The sequence below is a fragment of the Bos javanicus genome, chromosome 4 (genome assembly GCF_032452875.1).
Source record: "Bos javanicus breed banteng chromosome 4, ARS-OSU_banteng_1.0, whole genome shotgun sequence".
NCBI classification, from domain to species: Eukaryota; Metazoa; Chordata; class Mammalia; order Artiodactyla; family Bovidae; genus Bos; species Bos javanicus.
This window is the reverse complement of record NC_083871.1, coordinates 67,749,147-67,768,317: the sequence shown is the minus strand read 5'-3', so window position 1 is coordinate 67,768,317 and position 19,171 is coordinate 67,749,147. Positions and strand designations below refer to the sequence as shown.

General features: G+C 41.8%; 1 protein-coding gene across 6 annotated transcripts in view; it reads right to left on the bottom strand.

Moving 5' to 3' along the window:
- The window catches only part of CPVL (carboxypeptidase vitellogenic like), a 127,853-nt gene that overhangs the window by 49,530 nt on the left and 59,152 nt on the right, over window positions 1-19,171 (bottom strand). For all 6 annotated transcript variants that reach the window (XM_061414254.1, XM_061414255.1, XM_061414253.1 and 3 more), the window contains 2 exons: window positions 5,606-5,728; window positions 4,907-5,038 (listed from right to left, as the gene is read on the bottom strand). In XM_061414254.1, coding sequence (XP_061270238.1) covers window positions 4,907-5,038; window positions 5,606-5,728 — 255 coding nt within the window. The remainder of the gene's footprint in view (window positions 1-4,906; window positions 5,039-5,605; window positions 5,729-19,171) is intronic.

The window sequence follows — 19,171 nt, the reverse complement described above, 5'->3', positions numbered from 1 at the left end:
TATTCAGAGGAAACTAAGACTGAGGGAGGGAGTGAGTGAGTTCAGTAGCTCAATCACTCAGTCTGACTCTTTATGACCCCATGGACTGCAGCATGCCAGGCCTCCCTACTCACATCCGTTGATGCCATCCATCCTCTGTTGTCTGCTTCGCCTCCCACCTTCAATCTTTCCCAGCATCAGGGTCTTTTCCAACGAGTCAGTTCTTTGTATCAGGTGGCCAAAGTATTGGAGTTTCAGCTTCAGCATCAGTCCTTCCAATGAATATTCAGGACTGATCTCCTTTAGAATGGACTGGTTGGATCTCCTTGCAGTCCGAGGGACTCTCAAGAGTCTTCTCCAACACCACAGTTCAAAAGTATCAATTCTTCGGTGCTCAGCTTTATTTATAGTCCAACTCTCACATCCATACATGACTTCTGGAAAAACCATAGCTTTGACTAAACAGACCTTTGTTGGCAAAGTAATGATGGAGAAGGAAAGATGGAGAAGCTCTATACAATGAGCAAAAACAAGACCAGGAGCTGACTGTGGCTCAGATCATGAACTCCTTATTGCCAAATTCAGACTTAAATTGAAGAATGTAGGGAAAACCACTAGACCATTCAGGTATGACCTAAATCAAATCCCTTATGACTATACAGTGGAAGTGAGAAATAGATTCAAGGGATTAGATCTGATAGACAGAGTGCCTGAAGAACTATGGATGGAGGTTCGTGACATTGTACAGGAGATAGGGATCAAGACCATCCCCAAGAAAAAGAAATGAAAAAAGACAGAATGGTTGTCTAAGGAGGCTGTGAAAAGAAGAGAAGCAAAAGGCCAAGGAGAAAAGGACAGATATACCCATTTGAAAGCAGAGTTCCAAAGAATAGCAAGGAGAGATAAGAAAGCCTTCCTCAGTGATCAATGCAAAGAAATAGAGGAAAACAATAGAATGGGAAAGACTAGAGATTTCTTCGAGAAAATTGGGGAACCAAGGGAACATTTCATGCAAAGATGGGGTCAATAAAGGACAGAAATGGTATGGACCTAACAGAGCAAAAGATATTAAGAAAAGGTGCCAAGTATACACAGAAGAACTACACAAAAAAGATCTTCATGACCCAGATAATCATGATGGCGTGAACACTCACCTAGAGCCAGACATCCTGGAGTCCAAAGTCAAGGGGGCCTTAGGAAGCATCACTATGAACAAAGCTAGTGGAGGTGATGGAATTCCAGTTGAGCTATTTCAAATTCTAAAACATGATGCTGTGAAAGTGCTGCACTCAATATGCCAGCAAATTTGGAAAACTCAGCAGTGGCCACAGGACTGGAAAAGGTCAGTTTTCATTCCAATCCCAAAGAAAGGCAATGCCAAAGAATGCTCAAACTACCACACAATTGCACTCATCTCACACACTAGCAAAGTAATGCTCAAAATTCTTCAAGCCAGGCTTCAACAGTACATGAACCATGAACTTCCAGATGTTCAAGCTGGATTTAGAAAAGGCAGAAGAACCAGAGATCAAATTGCCAACATCTGTTGTATCATTGCAAAAGCAAGAGAGTTCCAGAAAAACATCTACTACTGCTTTATTGACTATGCCAAAGCCTTTGACTGTGTGGATCACAAGAAACTGTGGAAAATTTTTCAAGAAATGGGAATACCAGACCACCTGACCTGTCTCCTGAGAAATCTGTGTGCAGGTCAAGAAGCAACAGTTAGAATTGGACATGGAACAACAGACTGGATCCAAATAGGGAAAGGAGTACATCAAGGCTGTATATTGTCACCCTGCTTATTTAACTTATATGCAGAGTACATCATGAGAAATGCTGGGCTGGAAAAAGCACAAGCTGGAATCAAGATCGCTGGGAGAAATATCCATAACCTCAGATATGCAGATGACACCACACTTATGGCAGAAAGCAAAGAAGAACTAAAGAGCCTTTAGATGAAAGAGGAGAGTGAAAAAGTTGGCTTAAAACTCAACATTCAAAAAACTAAGATCATGGCATCCAGTCCCATCACTTCATGGCAAATAGATGGGGAAACAGTGGAAACAGTGAGAGACTTTATTTGGGGGGGCTCCAAAATCACTGCAGATGGTGACTGCAGCCATGAAATTAAAAGACGCTTGCTCCTTAGAAGAAAAGTTATGACCAACCTAGACAGCATATTAAAAAGCAGAGACATTACTTTGCCAACAAAGGTTTGTCTAGTCAAAGCTATGGTGTTTTCAGTAGTCATGTATGGATGTGAGAGTTGGACTATAAAGAAAGCTGAGCACTGAAGAATTGATGCTTTTGAACTGTGGTGTTGGAGAAGACTCTTGAGATTCCCTTGGATTGCAAGGAGATCCAACCAGTCCATCCTAAAGGAGATCAGTCCTGAATATTCACTGGAAGGACTGATGCTGAAGCTGAAATTCCAATACTTTGGCCACCTCATGGGAAGAGTTGACTCATTGGAAAAGACCCTGATGCTGGGAAAGATTGAAGGCGGGAGGAGAAGGGAATGACAGAGGATGAGATGGTTAGATGGCATTACCGACTCGATGGACGTGAGTTTGAGTAAGCTCTGGGAGTTGATGATCAACACGGAAGCCTGGCATGCTGCAGTCCACAGGGTCGCAAAGAGTCTGACACGACTGTGACTGAACTGAACTGAACTGATTGCATAAGTTGAAACACATTTTCCCACTACCTGCTGACTTACCTAAGTATCATTTTATTTCCCTTGAAAAAGCAAAAGCGTTTTCATTTATCACACAAGATTTTGGACCAGTGATCCACAGAGACATTGCATACCTTCAGGATTTTGGGGTGGGGGTGTGGTTCTCTTTTTTCTGGTGAATCTGGTTTGGGAGAGACCTTATATGCCATTTTCTCATTGTCTCGGAATATACAAAACACCTGAACTTCTCAATAGTTTCACTAATTCCGTGGGTGCTTAGGCTGCTGGAGCATGCACCACAGACATCTATCTGCTTTATTTATCCCCCTACCTTTTTTAAAAAAAGAAATGTGGACCATTTTTCAAGTCTTTATTGAATCTGTTACAATATTGCTTCTGTTTCATGTTTTGGTATTTTGGCTGTGAGGCATGTGGGATCTTAGCTCCCCGACCATGGATCTCACACCCACCCCCTGCATTGGAAAGCAAAGTCTTAACCACTGGGCTGCCAGGGAAAGTGAAAGTCACTCAGTCATGTCCGACTCTTTGCAACCCTATGGACCATACAATCCATGGAAATCTCCAGGCCAGAATACTGGAGTGGGTAGCCTTTCCCTTCTCCAGGGAATCTTACCAACCCAGGGATCAAACCCAGGTCCCCCCATTGCAGGCAGATTCTTTACCAGCTGAGCCACAAGGGAAGCCCAAGAATACTGGAGTGGGTAGCCTATCCCTTCTTTAGTGGATCTTCCTGAGCCAGGAATCCAACCAGGGTCTGCTGCATTACAGGCAGATTCTTCACCAACTGAGCTCTCAGGGAAGCCCCAGGACTGCCAGAGAAGTCCCTCTTTATTCCTTTGAAGCTATCAAATGTTCTTGTTCTTGATATTGCTTAATCCCTGTATGCTTCTTCAAAAACACATCGCCTGTCTCATGTGCAGATGGGCCTCATCCAATGTTATATTTCATATTAATTCTAAATTCTGAAAGTTTAGTCCTTTTTACCTTTCCTGCCTACCACAGTAAATAGCCTAAAACCAGTCTTGAAAATACTGTGATTGTGAGTTGAAGAATGACCCAGCATGTGTCCAATAAGATCCTTCTTCCGTCACATTCACAATTGCGTAAGAAATCCTGTATGCACACTGTAGCCATATCAAGGGTCCTGGAGCAGAAAGGGGAGCCCACCAGCATCCTGCAGAGTGACCCAGGACTTCCTGAGCTCCAGCACTCACACAGCTTGCTGCTGTCAGAATTCACAGCATTACTCCCTGGGGATTTTCAGGTAGTGCCCTGGCTATTTGTAAAATGGAGCATCATTTTGTTACCCCACTCTTCTCCATAAATTTGTATGTCTCCTGTTTTGATCTGAACCAGCTGACCTGCAGCGCCTTAAGTCTATTAATATCAGGCCTCAGCTTTAATAATAACAATGCTGTTAGGTTAACGGTGACAGGCTGTGCTTTCAATAACAAGATTAAAGGCCTCAAAATTCAGTCACACCACATTTACTGGGTCAAACATCATGGCTTTATGGCAAAGGTGGCATAACCCCAAGGAAGACTGCTTACACATGATCTTTGTTCGCAAAGGCCAGCAAACAAACAAAGTCCCCCATGTATCCTAATATTTAGTAGAGTCTTAGGTTTTAAACAACCAAAAAAAAATGGTTCAAGAACATAATCATATTATTGGATCCTCAAATTCAATTTTAGGAGAGTGATGTGATGATATTCACAAAAGCCAACAGCTCTTTGCAAAAGTTGCAAACGACCACACCACCGTTTATACTCTTTGTTCCAGACACACAGGCACATGTGACATTTGTTAAACTGCGGCCACTTCCCCAGCTGGAGCCCCGTGTGCAGATATTCCCCTCTGAAGGGCTTAGAGCACATGTGGACGCATATGCATCCACTTTCCAGGTTGCCTTTCTTCTGATTTCCCTATAGCAGGGATGCCTCGAGGGCGACACAGCATGTACAGAAATCAAAACAGTTAATGAAAGACACAGTTATATAAACACCCCGAGGTGATCTCAGGTTTAAAATATTGCCAAAGTAAATTCAAAGAAACCCAGATGGTCCTTTTCTTCCTTATGAGCCCACTCGTCTCGCCTCCTGACTGTGACAGCACCCCGGATACAGCTTCTCTAACAATAAAACACCAGGCCAGGCACCCCAGTGCTTCCAGGACCTTCTCAGATGGTGCTTATTGCTCCAGGACAGCGCGGGACCCAGAACTCACTTCAAAGGCTTGAAGCCACTTCTCCTGGCGGATGAATTTCACGCAGTCATTGCACTGCTTCTGGAAGTACTTTTTCTCCTGCTCATCCAACAAGCCAATTTGGAACAGGAATGATGGGTAGCCCTCTATGATCTGAGGAGAAAAGAGGCAAACACAGACATGACAGGGAGAGAAAGGGATGTGAGGGGAGCCCGTCTGCTTGAGAAATAACCCTCTGTAACTTGTTAATTAGTGGAGCGGGACAACACACACACACAACACACACAATGTATACACAATACACCACACCCACACAGACATAAAACTTACAAACACACAAACATACGTCACAGGCATCACCTACCACACAACATATGCAAATACACCACACAAACACACATACACACATATACCACATAACCACACACAACACACACACACACCCATATATCACATACATACACAAAATACACACAAACACACCAAGCACAGGCACACACACACTGACACTTGCACTCAGCCAACCTACGCTGACACAGTAAGTTGACACCATAGAACATTTGGTAAAAATTAGAAGATTGAAATCATTAGAAAGTCATTCGAGGAACAGTATTTCCCTTTATGAAGTTAGGTCTCTAGGGTTAAGAGGAGCCTCTGTCTGATTAAAGGGGATTGCATCTCCTTAAGGAACAAAATGGAAAGGAAAGAAGAGCCACCTACCGACTTGGGATCAAAATACGCGTCTCCGAGAGCAATTCCCTTCAGGTTGATCTTCATGGTCGTCACAGGGTTGAGTATGTGGATGTAGTGGGCGATGGCTGGCACGTACTTCCCAGCGTAAGACTGAGAAGGGCAGACATTAGAACAAACCATCACATATCGGTGCTACTAAAATGGCACATTTAGGTGAATTAAAATCACAATCAAACAAGCAGGATTTCCACAAGACTTGCACGATGCATTTTATTCTTAACCTCACACTGCAAATTTCACAACAGCGCAGAGCTCAGTCCCTTCCTTCTTTTGTCATCCCCAACAGTACCAAGTGACGTGCAAGTTACAGGTCAGAAGTACAAAGTACTAAGTGAACGTTCTAATTTCTTTCCAAAAGAAAATAACATGGACACCAGTGAACACAATTCTGCCATCCTTAGGGTTTCTCTTACCAGAAAGTTCCATTGCAAGCTTTATTTAAAAAAAAAAAAAATCTAAAAGCCAAAGTTAAGATTTCAAAATCTGTATAATGATGCCAAAATTTGAAATCAACATGTATTAAAGGAAGAGGAAAAGGAAAAATTATATTTATCGGCCACTAAAATAGTCACTTGAACTTACCTCTGTTTTCAGCCTTTTACAGTAAAAGGCTCTTTTTAAATTTTGAAATATTTTGTGGACATAAACATGATAATAATTCTTTTAGATTATGCTGAAAAGAGCTATTATTGGTTGTGATATTTAAAAATAGTTCTGTATTCCTTCCATGAAAAAGCTGCCTTCCTGACATCTCCACTTGTGTGTCTAGTATTAAACTTCCTATGTTCAAAATGAAGCTGCAACCCTCCAATCCTCCCTGCAGCCTCTCTTTCCATTAATGTTAACTTTGTTCTTCTAACTGCTCAGGCCAACACACTTGGTCTTGTCCTCTTTCACGCAAACCTCACAAAAGTCCATCAGTGAATCTCATCAACTCTATCTATTCTATCAAGACAAATGCAGAATCCAGTGTCTTTCCACATCCGTACTTTACTACCTTGCCCCAGGTCACCATCATCTCTCACCTAGATTCTTGCAGTAGCCTCCTCAATGGGCCTCTGTTTTTGCTCTTCCAGTTTAATTTCAAGACAGTGGTCTGTCAAATAAGATCAAGCAACTCCTCTGCTCAAACCCGCTAATGACTTCCCATCTCCCTCAAAGCAAAAGCCAAGTCCTTTTTCTGAGGCATAAGGGCTGACATGATTTGCTCACTTCCCTCACATTATCCTCTACTGTCCTTTTGCTCATCATCTCCAGTCCCTCTCAGACCAAATCTTAACTGTGATCTGCACTATTCCTTCCCTTGCATTAGCTGTTCCTGTCCCTGGAATGCTCTTTCCCGGATATCCATCTGGTTAACTCCCTCACTTCCTTAAGTGAGGCTTTCTCAGAGTTGCCCTCCCTAACACTACTTTTTGATATTTTATACTCCCTTTCTCTCCTTTTACATCTTAATCTTTATCATTCTCCAACAGACTTTTATTACCTTGTGCATTATTATCCTCTACCCACTCTAGAACAGAAGACCCATGAACACAGAGAGATGTTTATTTTGTTTATGAATGTTTTCCCTGTGCCTGGTGCTGTGTTTTTGTGTGTGCTCAATAAACAGCTGCTGAATGAATGAATTTTGAGTTAATTTACATGCCTTTGAGAATCAGCAGTGCACATATGTTTTAGATAGACTAGAGGCATTAGGTGGGTACATATAGACCTGTAGAACTTTCACAGTATTTCCAAGGCTTTCCAGGGCTCCAAAGTTCACAGTCTGAGAATTCTGGAAAGTTTTCATTTTTATTCCATGCCACAATCATATGCTGGAGTTGTTATTCCCATGTTGACGTAAGGACATTGGGGCTCAAAGAAGTTAAGTGGTAGAGCCAGAATTAAACCTTGTCTGAGCGTAGGAGTGAGTGAAAGTCGCTCAGTCATGTCTGACTCTTTGCGACCCTGTAGTCCATGGAATTTTCCAGGCCAGAATACTGGAGTGGGTAGCTTTTCCCTTCTCCAGGGGATCTTCCCAACCCAGGATCGATCCCAGGTCTCCCGCATTGCAGGCGATTCTTTACCAGCTGAGCCACAAGGAAAGCCCAAGAATACTGGAGTAGGTAGCCTATCCCTTCTCCAGTGGATCCTCCCGTCCCCTGGATCGAACCCACGTCTCCTGTGTCTCCTGCCATTGCATACAAATTCTTTACCGCTGAGCCACCAGGGAAGCCCAATTTTAAAAGTGAAAGTCAAAGTCGCTCAGTCCTGTCTGACTCTTTGAGATTCCATGAACTATACAGTCCATGAAATTCTCTAGGTGAGAGTACTGGAGTGGGTAGCCTTTCCCTTCTCCAGGGGATCTTCCCAACCCAAGGATCGAACCCAGGTCTCCTGTATTGCAGGCAGATTCTGTACCACTGGCCTATCAGGGAAGCCCCAAATGTGGTCTGACCTATTCTGAATCCTAAACCACCTCCAAATTATGAAAGAAGAATGTAATTTCCATAGTTTATATAAAATCACCTCACTAATGAACTCCTCTTGTAATAATAATTATTTAGGCAAAGTGTTGAATCAAAGTGTACTCATGAGTGGGCTTCCCAGGTAGCATTAGTGGTAAAGAACCCACCTGCCAATGCAGGAGATGTAAGAGATGCGGGTTCAATTCCTGGGATAGGAAGATCCCCTGGAGGAGGACACGGCAACCCATTCCAATATTCTTGCCTGAAGAATCCCAAGGACAGAAGAGCCTGGGGGGTTACAGTCCAAAGAGTCTCAGAGTTGGACATGGCTAAAGTGACTTGCACAGCACATACTCATGAGTACACTTTAACATCCCTATGTGGTGTTATCAAGATGTGCTTACATGTCTGAAATTTGGCTTGTATAATTTTGCTATATTCTCTTTTTAGGGACAGTAAGTCTATCAAGTAATAGTTCTACAAATTGACCCCAAAAAGCAAACATTTTCGAATAATCATTTCACTGGTAAAGATCTATTATGTACTCTTCATTCAGTGTTGGTTTATCTGACAACTTTTCTGTCAAAGGTATCATGATAGATACTTGAGTAGACACAAAAATAAATAAATCACAAAACACAATTTCTTTAAAAAATACATTATGGAAAACTTGACTCAAATGTGATTAAGGCTAAGTTTACCATTTTCATGGCTTATTATTTCTACCATGTGTACATTGCCCAGCACATACTAGGTACATAAAAAGACATCTGATAAATGAATGACTCATCTGACATTTCTAAACATTTTTTTTCTCTATTGGAAATTAGTACAAATGCTAAAAAAGTATACCTTCCAGTGATGTTATCACTCAAGTTGTCTTGTTATAAGACCTGGCAATAAAACCCCTCATTTGCCTTTTTCAGAGATAGAAGAGTGTGTATTTTATCGGTAGTGATGACAAATCTAGACTAAAACAGTCACATTTTTATGGCACCTTCCCCTTTGTGATCATCATGTATCTCTGAGATATATTCAGGCAGGAGATTAAGAAGGAACACCCTCTCGTTTCCGAGCATCTACTATGAACATGTTATTTCCCTTACTCTAATTTGAGCCAATGTAAAGTTAACATTATCTTCCTATATTTTAAAATCATGAAAACAAAGGTCTGTGCATTTCAGTCATGTGCCCACTTGGAATTCTATCCAGGCTTCGCTGCCTCCACTCTTCCCATTTCTCTCATCAAATCACATTTCAATCAACAGTCCTGAAATGATTGCGAGTCTCTGGTCCCCAAAACTGGGACCCACTCTTGGATTTAGCCACTGCACACTTGCCAAGTGGATCACTTACAGAAAATAAGAAAGTGAAATGTTTAAAAAAAAAATATTTTGTTTTATTGGGCTTCCTGGGTGGCTCAGTGGTAATATATATATATATCCGTCTGCCAATGCAGGAGACTCAAGAGATGCAGGTTCAATTCCTGGGTCGAAAAGATCCCCTGGAGTAGGAAATGGCAACTGCTCCAGTATTCTTGCCTTGAAAATTCCATGGACAGAGATGCCTGGCAGGCTATAGTCCAAGGGGTTGCAAAGAATCAAACATATATCTATAGTCATCAAGACAGTATGGTCCTGGCACAAAGACAGAAATATAGATCAATGGAACAAAATAGAAAGCCCAGAGATAAATCCACACACCTATGGACACCTTATCTTTGACAAAGGAGGCAAAAATATACAATGGAGAAAAGACAATCCCTTTAACAAGTGGTGCTTGGAAAACTGGTCAACCACCTGTAAAAGAATGAAACTAGAATACTTTCTAACACCATACACAAAAAGAAAATCAAAATGGATTAAAGATGTAAATGTAAGACCAGAAACTATAAAACTCTTAGAGGAAAACAAAGGAAGAACACACTCTGACATAAATCACAGCAAGATCCTCTATGACCCCCTCCCAGAGTAATGGAAATAAAAACAAAAATAAACAAATGGGGCCTAATTAAACTTAAAAGCTTTTTCACAAGGAAAGAAACTATAAGCAAGGTGAAAAGGCAGCCTTCAGAATGGTAGAAAATAATAGCAAATGAAACTGACAAGGAATTAATCTCCAAAATATACAAGCAGCCCATGGAGCTCAAAACCAGAAAAATGAATGACCCAATCAAAAAGTGGGCCAAAGAATTAAACAGACGTTTCTCCAAAGAAGACATACAGATGGCTAATAAACACATGAAAAGATGCTCAAACTCATTCATTATCAGAGAAATGCAAATCAAAACCACAATGAGGTGCCATCTCACACTGGTCAGAATGACTGTCATCAAAAAGTCTACAAACAATAAATGCTGGAGAGGGTGTGGAGAAAAGGGAACCCTCTTACACTGTTGGTGGGAATGCAAACTAGTACAGCCACTCTGGAGAAGAGTGTGGTGATTCCTTAAAAAACTGGATCTAGAACTGCCATATGACCCAGCAATCCCACTGCTGGGCATACACACCGAGGAAACCAGGACTGAAAGAGACACATGTACCCCAGTGTTCATCGTAGCACGGTTTACAATAGCTAGGACATGGAAGCAACCTAGATGTCCATCAGCAGACAAACGGATAAGGAAGTTGTGGTACATATACACAGTGGAATATTACTCAGCTATAAAAACAAATGCATTTGAGTCAGTTCTAATGAAGTGGATGGAACTGGAGTCTAGTATACAGAGTGAAGTATGTCAGAAAGAGAAACACCAATATAGTATATTAATGCATGTATATATGGAATTTAGAAAGATAGTAACAACAACCCTATATGCAAGACAGCAACAGAGACACAGACATAAAGAACAGACTTTCGGACTATGTGGGAGAAGGCGGAGGTGGGATGATTTGAGAGAATAACATAGAAACATGTATATTACCATATGTAAAATAGATGACCAGTGCAAGTTTGATGCATGAAGCAGGGCGCTCAAAGCCAGTGCTCTGGGACAACCCAGAGGGATGGGGTGGGGAGGGAGGTGGGAGGGGGCTTCAGGATGGAGGGACACATGTGCCCCCGTGGATGATTCACGTTGATGTGTGGCAAAAACCACCACAACATTGTAAAGTAATTAGCCTCCAATTAAAATTAAAAAAAAAAAAATCAGACACGACTGAGCACACGTGCACTCTGCAGTCACTATACGTGTGTGTGTGTGTGTACATATATATATATATGTCTATATGTATATAGGTAGTTCATATAAGGGGCTTCCCAGGTGGTGCTAGTAGTAAAGAACCCACCTGCCAATGCAGGAGACAAAAGAGATGCGGTTTCCATCTCTGGGTTGGGAGGATTGCCTGGAGAAGGGCATGGCAACCCACTCCAGTACTCTTGCCTGGAGAATCCCGTGGAGCGAGGAGCCTAGCTGGCTACAGTCCATAGGGTTGCAGAGTTGGACACGACTGAAGCAACTTAGCAGGCAGGCATGGGTAGTAATATAACCACGTCCAAAACAGATTCCTCAATGTTCAGTCCGTATCTGCTAACCTGGCAGTTATGATGTTTGCCTCGGTTTTTGCTTTTTAATGACTCACACACTTCCTTGCCCTGTGTCAGGGTGACAAATCCTTCCCTGTTGTTTTCATTAATCATTCCACTGGTTGAGTGACTCAGACTGTCAAAACAGTAGACAATTATAGGATTATTTTATGGAAAATGGACAGCGAAACATTATAATGAAATCTCAATTATTTTCATTCTCCTTGCTGAGACACATTTCTTTCTTTATTTTTCAAGATTAGATTTGTTTATTCTTTCTGAACCATTTATTTCTCGATTTAACAATTCTCTGACCACTGAGAACACTTTAAAAGATAACCAGACAATAAATCAAGTGAAAAGACCCTGACGCTGGGAAAGATTGAGGTCAGGAGGAGAAGGGGACGACAGAGCATCCGATGGTTGGATGGCATCACCGACTCAATGGACGCGTGTTTGGGTGGACTCCGGGAGTTGGTGATGGACAGGGAGGCCTGCCATGCTGCAGTTCATGGGGCCGCAAAGAATCGGATACAACTGAGGCAACTGAACTGAACCGATTTGATTTTACCCAGTTTTCCCTTTTCCAGATATGATTTTAAATAGAATAGAAGCCCAGACTCTGCGGGGAGAAATTAGGTGTGGTTGTCTTATAGATGAGAAATGGACTATTTGGCCCCTTAGGACTTATAGTTATGGTCCTGTAATTTTATGAACTCTTGCCTCTTTTGTTCTGAGTTCTACCCATAACAACAAATAAAGCAACGACAACCACAATTATCAGCCCTGTGGTTTCTCTGATCTCTGGCTGGGGTTCACCAATGTGGGCAGCAGCTGGCCAAGGAAGTTCCTGAAGTCTATGAGTTAACACTAACCTTCTACTTTCGGATCAGACCCTGGCCTCATAAAAGCTCGGAACAGCATCAAAGCAATTATAAAAGGAAAGAGGAAAAGTGTGGCCAGAAACTATCTGAACACATACTATTTTAGAATTCAGCAGTGACCTTCAAATGAGGAACTCAGATAAACATATTTAACCATCATTATAATTCAAACTCGATTAGCAATCAACATGTCAGGATTTTAGTCTGCCCCTAGTAATTACTCCTTTCCAATATTTAAAGAAGTTTCGATTTCCAGCACTATCCTGATATGGTTCCTTTGCTCCACAGTGACCATATTTTGAGCTCACCCCTGGCAAGAAGGGCCAGAGATAATCAGTGTATGTTTGTTTGTGCTTGTATTTGTTGGAGCTTAAAGGAGCAACAAACCTAGACTTTTCCTCTGACATCAGAAGGATCTCAGAATTCAGCTCTCAATCTTTTATTTCTCCCACGAGAGAAAAAGGTCTCAACATTACAGTTGAACAGTGGTTTTGAATCTTGGTCTGCAATCTTTCTGAGTTCTTAAATGATGTTTGGAACAGCCTAATGGAAATCATGTTAGGAGCATACTGTACTCGTAAAAATAGTCTAGAGAGAATGTAATGCTTGGTTAATTATCCAGATGTGTAAAAGCACAATGCAATTGGACTTAAAGAAACTTGTAATTGTGTATTCCGTCGGAATCTCTCCCTTCTTACATGTTTCAACAACATTCACAGCAGACTTACTGCAGGCCTGCCACCCGGTTACTTTTAAGGAAGGAAAAAAAATTATATCTAAAAATCAAGTTTCAATCAGCTCCTCCAGAAGAAAAAAAAAAACACCATGTCAGAGAATAATACTTTAATGGAAACAATGTCCTCTGACAGAAACTTCACATATGTTAGCAGTTACCATTGTGTAAGCTACTCTCCATCGTCTACATTTCTTACTAAAGTAGACGCCGTTATATTCATTCTGTGACTTGCTTCTAAGTATAACTTTTATGGTAAAACTTACAGAAACTTTATCTGTGATAATGAGCAATGGCTTTTAAATCTGGTTGCCAAGTGTCACTATTTACTGGCCCTAGCCCCTTACCTCTGCTTGAAAGTGGAAAAAGGCCGTTGTTAGCTTCAGCAATGACACAATGAGGAACGTCAGGTCATCAATGCCCTTTTCCCTGCTTTGTCACCAAGTCCCCAGCCACTCCAGGTGGGATGAACGTACCTCAAGAATTCACTTCAGGGCTGGTGAGAACCCTTCCATGCTCAGGAGAGAAAACAGGTGAGCTCTTCTTGTGGACAGAGTCACACCAGTTTCATGTTGTCTAGCTGTCCCCAAGCACAGATTGTGGTGGAGCTACTCCCATGTATGAGGGTGATCAAAGTGAACATGGCTTTAAGAGGGGGATGTGCCTTGAAGAGAATTTTACCACAAAAACTGGTGAAAAGCCTAAGCTGCATGGAGTCACACAGGACACAGCAGTCAAGAGGACCGGATTATGCTAGGACAACCTTGACTTCATCTAGCCTTGCGATAGAATCTTATTTCACTCAGCACCATTATTTCTACTGAAGAGAGAAGAGGGGTAACCTTAACACACCTAGTTCAGAAAATTAATGAATGGGGAAAACTAGAACTTCGGTTTCTACACAACAGATTGTGGTAATCTCTACAACTTCCTAGACATTGCTAGACCATGCATCATCTAATTTCAAGACCACACTGCTGTGATTAAAAAAAGGGGGCGGCTTCTAATATGATTTTACCTAAATAGCTATTTTTCTTGACTATGGGCTTAAAAAGAAATGCAGAATCTACAGGAATAGACATATAAGAAAAACATTTTGATCTATATCCAACTTTTAGTCACATAAATTTATGAAAAAGTGTCTAATGCCTTCCAAATGATATATTTCTATTTTGTTTTGAGATGATGCTGCTTTAAAAAATAATTCCATCAGTGACTACAATAAGTGAAAAAGATGCACCTTACCTCCCCCTAACTCTGGCCTCGGTGCCGATTTTAGAGAAATTCATACCCAGCTTGAAGCCAGGTGATTCGATCAGAGGAGTAAACACTTTTGTTTAGAGACTGTAGTTAATTCAACTTTTATTTATTTATTTTTTTAATTCAACTTTTAAATAAAGAGCAGGAACATACTGGACCACAGTCAACAAACTGAATCCTTCATTTGCTCACTGTCGATAGAACTCAGTAGGCTGAAGCTGTGCATAACAGATTTAATTTAGTATTTCCGGTCCCCAGCCTACACATCTCCTCTAATCAGGTATTATTTGTGTCGCCATGCTGCTTGGTCCAGCACGGTAGCTCACTTCAGACAAAGTTTATAATTACTTCTGATTTACTCGTATTCTTTTCCATGTAACTAAAGAATCAGTAAATATGTGCTGATTTGACTTAGATATGCTATCCAAAAGCCTGAGGCCCAATTTGCAAACATTTCCATATGCCCCCATTCATTTCTTCAGGTTGCAGCTTAAATCTTGACTTTTCTAATATTAAACACATTAAATAGTCAAAATCCGTTTTCAATTCTAAAAGAAAATATTGGCAAGTCAGAAGAACATAACTGAAAATAGACATCTGTCATGAGCTCAAGAGTTAAAGCAGCTCAAATGTTATCTAATAAAATTCAGCAAGTTCCACGCTTTGAGAAATAATTACATTCCAAGGACTTCAAGCCTTTAGATCATTTGAAACCTCCACTTACCCCATAAAACTTTATGATCAAAGCCAAGCCTTTATGATTAAAATGAAGTCTTGGCCAGAAAGACAGAAATATCCAAGAAGCTGGGAACTTCTTTACTGTTTGTATAAGGTTAGGTTAGTAACCCTTAGTGGAGAAGGCAATGGCAACCCATTCCAGTGCTCTTGCCTGGAGAATCCCAGGGACAGAGGAGCCTGGTGGGCTGCTGTCTATGGGGTCGCACAGAGTCAGACACAACTGAAGCAACTTAGCAGCAGCAGCAGCAGTAACCCTTAGAGACTGCACAAAATATGGAAAGGATGTTTGACTCCCTTGTACAGACAGATCTATTCTGTGGGAATAGGTGGGTTCCGGAGACAGTGCAGTTTGTGAGGAATGTGCAGCCAGGCTCCAGAAAGCATCTCCATGAAGGGGGTTACAATCCTTAGCTTGTCCCTTGACCACAGTCCTTGGGTTCTGGAGTCTGGCTGCTTAGGTTCTAATTCTGGGCTGGATGAGCTTGTAACCTCTCCAAGTCTCATTTATCTCAGCTGTAAAATGGGTATGATGATAACAGCGCTAGCTTCATAAGGCAGTTGTGAGGATTAAATAAGGAAATGCATGAAACTGTGCTCAGCATCATGCCTGTCATATGATCCACTCTCAATAAATATTCTCAAGTAAGATCTACAAATAAAACAAAGGGACTAAATACTCCAGAAGGTCCCCTTTGTTGTAGTTTAGTCGCTCAGTTGTGTCCAACCAGTGTGCCCGGCAGGCTCCTCTGTTCTTGGAATTCCCCACAAGAATACTGGAGTGGGTTGCAATTTCCTTCTCCAGAAGGTCCCCTTCTAACTACCAAATTCAAGGATCACAAGCCTGGGCTAAGACAAAGGTGTGGCTTTCATAAACAAGTATAAACCTATCACTTGGATAGTTCTCCCAGCCTACCCCTTTACAACTGTGTCAGTGCTTGAAATTCCCCTATTACAAGTATCCTTCTATGGCTTAGGCTCTGTCCTCTATTCAAAGACAAGTATATTGGGAAGAGGCTTCCCTGGTGGCTCTGTGATAAAGAATCTGCCAACAATGCAGGAGACGCGAGTTCGATCCCCGGGTCAGGAAGATCCCCTGGAGAAGGGCATGGCAATCCCCTTCAGTACACTTGCCTAGAGAATCCCATGGACAGAGGCGCCTGGTGAATTGCAGTCAATAGTATCACAAAGAGTCAGACACAACTGAAGCGACTAATCAGCAGCAGCATGCTGGGAGTACGCTTAATCTAATTTTCTCTAATGGACAGTGAGCTGGTGACAGGTCAGAATTGGGGAGAGAAACAGAATAATCATGATGGGGATGGAGGAAGCATGGGAGAACTAGGACCAAACACCATACAGCCAAGGAAAGGAAGGCTGAGAGGGGGAGTTAGGGCACTGTAGAGGGAGAGAAGAACCATGAAAGGGAGACCAAAAAAAGCCAGCGAGAAGTCTCATCGATATTTTTATTTTATCTGGCAAATGCCTTGCTCGAAGCCACTCTATAACATCCATTAAACACTGTGCCTAGTACTGTATGAAACAAATTAAGCAAACCTGGCTCTTGACTCCTGGGATCCTGCCCTCTGAACCCACTGGACCATGATGATTTCAATGAAGAAATCAGACTCTGTGAACCCGGCAGGATTTTGCTCATGTGGATGAAGGTAAAGTATCCTATTAAGTTTGCTAATTTTTAAATAGCTTCAAAGTTTTGCCTCAAATAAACCCTGGTTGCAAACTGCTTCTAAGGAAAGCAGCCCCCCTCCTGCTGATCAAAAAGAGATGCTCAGGTTTTTCAGATGCCATTCACAAGCAATCCCATCCATTGGCACAACCGCCCCTAAGCACTGGATCTTCTCCATGACTGGACTGAAAATTACAGGCGAAGAGGACAGTGGATGGACCCCTCCCTCCTGCCACCTCCCTGCCTTCATGCACCAGGGCTGTTTTGCTTTAATTTCTAGCTGGGCCCACATACATTTGAGTGGATTCTAAAGAGTGTCTGAACCTCATGAAAAAGAGCAATCTCACTAATAGTTACTGGCTCAGAAAGGATAACACTTATGAAGAAAGTTAATTATGTGAATTAAATGCAGCTTGTTTCTCTTTTTGAAGTACATTTTTTTCATGCCTCGAGGAGAGTGATTTACAGACACATTTGTCTCTCTTTAGAGAAAATTAATTCCAGTTGGTGTTCCAGGCAGAAGCGGAGAGAAGGGAAGGAGACAAAGCAATTCTTCCTTCTCCACTGCTTCAAATGTAGGTCCACACCACGCTTTGTTGTGGCCTCTCCATGGTCCACATGGCAGAGGCGAGGGCCCTCGGTTGGTCCATACCCATTTTGCTACAAACCAAAGTTGCTAAGCTCCACCATCATCTTCTGATGAAGTGAACAACTTCTTTTACAGATGATTTCAAAATAAGAGGGGAGACAACGCCACACCCCAAAAGCAAGTGAGCAGAGCTCTTTATACATCTCAGCCCCTGCTTACATGCATTAGGCCATATGCTTTGGAGCAATAATATATTAATCCAACTTTTCAACATGAATGGTAGTAATAGTCATCATGTGTTGGGTACTCTCTACAGCCAGTCACTCTGTTAAATATTTGAGGAGGATTATCTAATTAAATGCTCAAAACAACCCTATACAGAAGGTACTGTTATTACTTCCAGACTCCTTTACAACAAATTCAGGGTGCTGAACAGCTGCTCAAGTCGCTTAGAGCAACAGGCTACTCTCATTCACAGCACACAAAAGTGGAAGATATTTAGGTCCAGTACATTTGCAATAGGCTTCCCTGGTGGCTCAGATGGTAAAGAATCCGCCTGTGGGAGACCCAGGTTTGATCCCTGGGTTGGGAAGATCCCCTGGAGAAGGGAATGGATATCTACTCCAGTATTCTTGCCTGGAGAATTTCATGGACAGAGGAGCCTGGTGGACTACAGTCCAAAGAGTCGCAAAGAGTCAGACATGCCTGAGCAACTAACACTTTCACATTTGCAATGAGAAGCAGAAAACCATTTCTGAGTTTATGCATTTTTTTCCCCAAGAACAGTTCTACAAATCTAGCAGCATTATTTTCAACCCCTCCCAAAAGTATGAAGAAATTAAGAGTTCACAAGAGAAAAGATTTCCCTTTCTTGAGAATCTATTACAACATTTTTTTGGCGGTGGACACAGGGAGGGTGGGGTTGGTATTATGTTAAAACTGCATTTATATACAGATTCCTTAAGGGTATGTCTAGGTAACTACGGTTGAACATCCCCAGCAAAATATCTCTGGAAGCGATCTAATTTAAAAACCAACCCTTCTGATTGTAAGATGAAATGCAGAGGCCCAGAGAAGTTAAAGAAATTGTCTGGAATCATAGAGAGAGACAAAGCCAGCAATGAACCTCAGGTCTCCTAATGATTAATGCAGAATTCCTTCCACTTCTCCATTCTTCCTCCTAGCCTTAACAGAAGACCAGATGGAACAAACTAAAGAGAAACACCACATTCTGCAAATAATAAACCATCAGGCACTACTGAGTGCTCTTCATTCTAGAAAAAGGTGTGCCCCCTGATTTAACATCTCCTGCATGGTTCTTACAGAGATGCTGCTGCCTGGTAAGGGCATCTCCACCCTAGCCCCTGCCCCCTCATTCCCATCTTCCTTCATCACTTTGAAGGCACAAGTTTCTTTAAAAGTATTCATCCTGGCAGCAGAGAATGTAAAAAAAAACTGTCCTTTCCTGCACACATTCAGAAATTACATGCATGAAATCACCAGACTGACATGAAGTAGACAAGTCAAGTTTTTCATTGAAAATTTGGCAGCTTTGCTGAAAAGTTCAACATCACGGTTAACAACATTGTCACATTATTCACAAGACAAGGAATTACACTCTAAGCAGATCATTCTGCTGACTGGGTGTTTTCCAAGGTTGCTACCAAAAT